Source organism: Branchiostoma floridae, chromosome 10 (genome assembly GCF_000003815.2).
Source record: "Branchiostoma floridae strain S238N-H82 chromosome 10, Bfl_VNyyK, whole genome shotgun sequence".
Classification (NCBI taxonomy): Eukaryota; Metazoa; Chordata; class Leptocardii; order Amphioxiformes; family Branchiostomatidae; genus Branchiostoma; species Branchiostoma floridae.
In genome coordinates, this window is record NC_049988.1 from 13,565,573 (window position 1) to 13,572,713 (window position 7,141).

The 7,141-nt window shown below is 40.8% G+C and overlaps 1 protein-coding gene across 2 annotated transcripts in view; it reads left to right on the forward strand.

Annotated features, from left to right (window-relative positions):
* Positions 1-7,141, forward strand: part of LOC118424472 — a 28,655-nt gene that overhangs the window by 9,192 nt on the left and 12,322 nt on the right. The window contains exons 18-20 of one of the 2 annotated variants that reach the window (XM_035833042.1): positions 48-114; positions 462-592; positions 751-788. In XM_035833042.1, coding sequence (XP_035688935.1) covers positions 48-114; positions 462-592; positions 751-788 — 236 coding nt within the window. The remainder of the gene's footprint in view (positions 1-47; positions 115-461; positions 593-750; positions 789-7,141) is intronic. The other variant, XM_035833041.1, reaches the window with a different exon arrangement.

Sequence of the window (7,141 nt, forward strand, 5' to 3'; positions counted from 1 at the left end):
TTTCTCGGCTTCAGAAAGCTTTACAAAGATACTGTATCTTCTATTAGTGTCCAGTGTCCCGAAGGCTGTCTTGAGTCAGGAAGCACCGTGTGGGGGTTCGTCATCTACACGGACGTGAGTATAATAGATTTGCCCTAAATAATTTTTGCAGGTTGTTGTAATCAATTTCCTAGTGTTTTGTCCAACTACTTTTCAAATGCTTGCATTCTGCCACCATTTCATCATATTTTGCTACTCCGTGGCATGGTACATGATAGTTAAAACTATCAACGTGGTAGTTGTCGGTGTGTCAAATATTCTAGCTTCAACCGAGTGCTCCGTTCACAGATATTCAGTCATATCATTTAAAGACCTACTCAGTATATATGCTGGTAACCTTTTACAATGCCAATACTTTAGAATAACATAGGATCAAATCTTATCCACATACCCTACGTACCTTATCGACGTTCTGTATACAGGACTCGAGTCTGTGCCGTGCTGCTATCCATGACGGCAGGATCCCAGCCAGCGGTGGGGAGGTGACTGTCTACAAACTACCCGGGCAGGACTCGTACCTGGCGGCAGAACAACATGGGATAACTACCAGGGAGTAAGTACATCGATGAAGTAAACTGATAGAACGTCGATCTTCGTCGAGCTTCTACTCGAATTTAGTTACTGGCAGTTACTTGAAGAAAGTGTCGTTCCAAACAAAGCAGCTTTCAGATAATCGTATCATCGGTACTTATCATTCTATCTGACCAACAGGTACGGAAGCTGGGGCGGATCCTTTGCCTTTTCTCCTGGTAAGTACAAGGCATGTCATTTAACTCTTTCACTGGATCTCTTATGCATATCAATTTACAGCTAGGATATAAAAACTCTCTCCAAAAGATCTCTCCGGATCCAGCATCACTGACGAAATATATCGGATGGTTGTCTGAAACGTCTGACCTTTTCCAAATCATATCCAGTTACTTGAGTAACTGTTTTTAGACGACGTAGCGTGCCATTTAATTCACTAATACTATCCGACTTCCTGGTTTCTATACTGTGTTTAGCTGTACGTGAAAGCTCCCTGATTATCACAAATACTTTCAAACGTCACTCTGGCCTGTAATGAACCATGATGACTAAGTTAGGGATCTGATTTGTCAATGGCATCGTCAAAATGGTCAGCAAAGATGTGATAATCTATTCTGCAATATGAACAATGTTAAATCTCAAATGTAAAATATCTCTGCTTTCAGATCCAGTCGTCCCTGAAGTAGAGGAACGCGCAGGTTGGTTGCCATTCCCTGATCTTTTGTAGAATAGATAGTTCAAGACAATTATCTTGACTACCACGAAAGGTAATGCGATGATCCAACAAAGTTAACCTCTTTCAGTCCGGGTACGTCATTTCATGTACTAGTATCATGCATACCTATAACGGACAACCTAAAAGTACATTTTGCCTTCCTTTCCAGCTGTTGTGGACTGCAACACACAGTCGAGGGATATGGACGGCGATTCATACACGTAAGATATGCCCTACTACTGGTTAACGAACATTCTATTTATTCGTGCAATTCCCTCAAATGCACCATTTTCGTGTAGACAGAAAATTGTAAACGTAACACTGTCTTGTATATCATTAAACCTAATGGCTTATTGTTTTCCGTTGCATGGTTCTCTCATTTTCTTTGTAATTTTTGTTGGAAAAATTAAATAACAAACATTTTCTTCTTTATTCTACAGTGTAGTTTGCCCTGCCGGCTGTGAAACCGGAGCGACTGTTTGGGGCTTGGTGATTTACACCGATGTAAGTAAATACTTCGTTTAAATCCGTATATAGATGTACAATTATAATCTGCATTTGAAGTAGTGGTGTTTACCTAACCAAAGTTATGGTGGAGTCGCTTTTGTCTATGTTTCACAGGACTCGAGTATCTGCCGTGCTGCTATCCATGACGGTAGGATCACCAACAGTGGTGGAGAGATCACAGTCTACAAAATACCCGGACAGGACTCCTACCTAAGCTCCGAACAGAACGGGGTCCCGACTCTTCCGTAAGTTTGTACTCTTATCCTCAAAACTATCAATTCATACAACGCTATCAATTCATACTTCAACTGCCAAAGTGATACCTAATGTACATTCATACATATTGTGCTAAGACGACGAAATTATTCATATTTCAGGTATAGCAGCTGGGGCGGTTCCTTCGCCTTTACACCAGGTAAGCGATTAAAACATCATTCAAAAGCAAACTATTAGAAAAACTATCCCATGACCAGAAGTAAACGGACACCCATTTTTTGCCCTACTTGATTTCGATTTTTCACCATCATATTAGACACACAGAAGTCTGGTACAGCAAAAGAGATCGAGAGCTGACTTCTAACAGCAAATATGTTACTGATACTTTATGGAGAAATGTATTTTCTAAATTAATCGAAATATTACTGTCGTACAATCTAACTCATGCGTTTGGCATTATTTGTAGATCCTGCCGTCCCACAGCAAGACGAAGAACCACAGGAGGAGCCTGCACCAGGTCAGTATATCTACTCACTTTTCACACCCGGTGATACTCTTTCGCTATTACCGCGACCAATGTTCCGTGGAACTTACACGTAACGTTATATATACCTCTCGGTAAGGACACGTTTTGCCACTTCGATGGAAGAAAAAGACCCTTGCCTCGCTTTTCCGTAATCCACCTCCCAGGAGGAAGTTCCTCTCCTAGAACATGATTAAACAAGCATCTTCTCGATTGCTTTTCTGACTTTTCAAGTAAAACCTGGTTCAAAATATCGGACATCACAATTCTAATACGGTTACCCAAAGCCTTTGAGTGGCTCTTAGGGCCTTGTTTTCCGGTAAATCTGAAGGAAATGAATTAATTCGTATGTCTTCCATAGGTTCGATTGACTGCAGCACGGAATCAAGGCAACTTGACGGAGACGTTCGCACGTAAGTCTGTTTGTACAGTTAAAAGCTGACGAGTGCGCTATAACATATACATGTACATGCATACATACATCGTAAACGTATAGAGCGTTAAAAACAACAGTTGTACTTGTCTGGGTCCAGATAAAGCCAAAGCAGTAAAAAGCGATAGAAATATACGACTATGTATTATTATAACTTTGCTAAACTTTCATTCCAACACAAAGATAATGTAGGGACTTACCCCTAAATTTTTATTATTACCTATTACTATGTATTATCATGCATTAAATTTATTTGTAATTCTCTACCAACAGCGTGACGTGTCCTGCCGGCTGTTTGACAGGCGCCGGTACCATCTGGGGCACGGTCATCTACACTGATGTGAGTAGGATGTCACAGTAAGCGTCTAAATAGTGAAAAGTTACTGCCAAGTTAAAAAATACCGGATCAAACATGAACTGTATTTTCAAACACCAAAGATGGAGTTACTCAGATTTTAGGCTGTCTGTGTCATGGAATGTGTCCTCTGCTTCTGTGACGTCACGTTATGCAGATAGAACACGGGATTCGGTGAGCAGTGAATCATAAGTTGTAATCTCCAGGCAGATTTACCAGTGGACTGGCATAAGATAGCATCAACACTGGCCTAGGAATATAGCCGGCAAAAGGGAGTCAGCTGGCCTAAGTTGCAATTGCAGTCCACAGGGCCCCCGTCTATGTTGACGATTGTTATAGAGTCCTGATGCAATTGGCTTCTTTTCTTCTTGCTTAGGTTCTAAAATACATATAGATACAAAACAACTACTATCACAACCCAAGCAAAGAAGACACTAACACTCATATTTTCGCTCAGGACTCGAGTATCTGCGGCGCCGCTATCCATGACGGCAGGCTCGAGGACAGCGGTGGGGAGGTGACTCTTTACAAGATACCTGGACAGGACTCGTACCTGGGCACTCAGCAGAACGGGATCACCACAGCAGGGTAGGGCAGCAAAGCTACAGATGCAACTTAGTTGTTCTCAATTGCGACCACCGACAATTCCTCTATCATACTCTGTGCCGTACAGTACATTCACAAGGCCCACACTGAAATAGTATAAGCCTATCGTCTGTGAAGCTCCAACACCTACATGTAGATCTGAATACGTATATATCTTCCTACGACTAGTAATATATCTACCTACGTTAAGTTACATTTTCACATCAATTTAGGGTCTGGTAGGTACGCATCAGTACGTATTGCTAGTGAAAGAAGAAAGTATATCAAATTCTTGGGCTGTTACATTTTCAGATACGGTAGCTGGAGTGGATCGTTTGCCTTTACGTCTGGTAGGTGCTTTCTATGGAACTGATTTTAGAAGAAAAAAAAGAAAACTTAGATATCACCCTTTGATATTTTACATTAGATGCAGTTCTTCTAATCTCCTATTCCGTACAGGTTCTCCAGTGTAATGGTTTATTTTCATGTATTTTTTGTATCTTTTCACAGAGCCTGCTGTACCACAGGAGCCCATTGAAGGTTAGTGTAAAGTTGTTATCCTCATTATGCTAACTACCCAGCTGGCCAGGTTTGGCCACATGGTATTAGCTATCAATAAAATTCCTGTAATATAAACGTTCACCCGTACCCTTATTAATTACCTCAAATTTTCACAGAGCCTGCCGTACCAGAGGCACCTAGCCAAGGTAAGCATGAAATTTTCTTTTTTTTTTACATTTACAAAACATGTTTTTCTGTCCAAACATAAAGGAGGATTTTGCACAATGATCGAAACTTCTACCAATATATGAGACAATTTTTCTCCAAGCATAGAGACCACTCTTCGTATATGACCGTCTTGACATCACAACTACCTGCGTTATCACTTTTCAGACACTGTGACTTGCCATACGCAATCCAGAGACATGGAAGGGGAGTCTTTCACGTAAGTCAACCTTAAGTTCATATGCGTCCTAAGAGATTAGTTATAGTCCTAAGGGATCAGGTCTAAGATATGGTATATTCCCGTTTGTCAAGTCCCTGATGGAGGATAAATTAAAGTGCATGTCGATTGAAATTCTGGTTCAATATATGAAGCTCGACCAAAGTAAAGAACGTATGTGTAAGTTAAGCCACGACAAATTAACAAAATGACTTTTATATTTCCTGTGACACAGAGCTAACTGTCCCTCAGGCTGCACTGCGATAGGAGGAACTGTCTGGGGAAAAGGCATCTATACGGATGTGAGTGGGGAGCTATACAATGTACCACTATCAGTATAGGAAGCCGTATACCAAATTAACATTAACACTTCCGTGCATTGACTTAGGCCCCTTTTCCACTAGACGGCGCTGAGCAACCTTACGATGACCAAATCTGTATTGAGACCCTTCAAATTTCAAATTCGAATATCATGAAAGATATACACGTACGATTAATAAGAAAACATACAATACGTAAAGAATATCTATTAATCTATCGTTGAACGATCTGTCAAATCTTGGCCGCTCAGCGGTCGCAATCGCCAGTGTTACGCTTATGTCAATTTGATTTCAACACATCAATATATGTTAGGACTCGAGTATCTGCCGTGCTGCTATCCATGACGGCCGGATCCCCGCCAGTGGTGGTGAGGTGGAGGTCTTCAAACACCCAGGACAGGACTCGTACGAAGGTTCCGAGGAGAACGGTATCCAAACTCTCCTGTAAGTATTATACGTGCACTATACTAACCCTTCTGCCATAAAATAGAGTTACTTCTTCTCACAGTCATAGTGACTTTTAACCTAAGTTATAGTAGGGACATAACGTATACAAACTCGCTAAGCGTTTTTTCTTCAAGTTGTTCAATAATAGTCTGAGTACCATCCTTCGTAGTGACCACTGGCTCAATCTTTTTGCTTGCTAACCACGGAAAGTTGTAGCAAGCGGTCACTACGGAGGATGGTAGGTATACACAATCTAGTTCAACAGTCAAAGGTGTATCATCATTGTTTTTCAGGTACGGAAGTTGGGGTGGTTCCTTCGCATTCACATCAGACATCCCCCAGCAAGCACCACCAGAACCCACAACGGCACCCGGGCCACGTGAGTCCAGCTATTACGATAATGGTTTATTGAGTAAAACTAAAATTTCGTCGCGTAGAACAGTGGCGGTTGCAGTTGACTGAATTGGTATACTGCATTACGGGTGGTTTAAAATCAAAGGATAGAACGGAGAAATTATTGTGATTGATTAACAGTATATCGGTAAATTCTATTTCCGTATCATCATTAAAATAGTAAATGGCGCTACGTATAGTCTAGACGTCGAATGCAATGTCAGAATGGTGTAACTTGATGTAATATAACCTGGAATGTTCTTCTTCAAAGTTTATTTTCCCTCTCTTTGCAGCCACCATGGACTGCAATACCGAACCGAGACAGCTAGATGGCGAAGATATCACGTAAGTCATGAAAACCTGGTGCATGTCTTATGCTTTCAATGCGTAAAAACACATGTCAATAATGATAACGTCAGTAGTTACTTATTCTGTAATGCATATGAAATGCCAAACTGTCATTGATATACTTTTACCAACATTTACATACAATAGTTTTGAAACAAAAAACATTACGCAATGATCATTGTTATGATATGGAAACATGTAAAGAATAAATGCATTTTCTGTAGCGTTACGTGTCCCGATGGCTGCCTTGAAACAGGAGGTGTTGTGTGGGGATTCGTCATCTATACAGATGTGCGTACTTCATGTCACTTTTCTTACATACTGTAAATGTATTTACATTCGTCGTGCTTTAATTTTGCTGTAAGAAGAAAATTGATTACTCGCTATAGCGCTATCACTATCATATGCCACTGATCTAACTATGGTGTTTAATTGTGCCTTGTTAGTATCCGTGCGACTGCACCTTAACAGGTGCCTCCAACACTGTAAAATGCTGTATTTAATGTAGCGCCTAGATAATGGGGTGGACGGGCAAAAGATAGAACAAAAATATTTGGCGGTGGTGGAGTTCGCACTGAATAGGTCGCCTCGAAAACCATAAACATAAAACCATTTACTTTTATTTGGTTTATCTAAAGTTCAGCTCTACAGCCATGACGGAAGACGAATGGCGAATGACGAAATTAGATTTTACGATGATCTATCAATTATGCTAGGATTTATTACATCGGGGTGATTTTGTCTTGTATACAGGACTCGAGTCTGTGCCGTGCTGCTATCCATGACGGC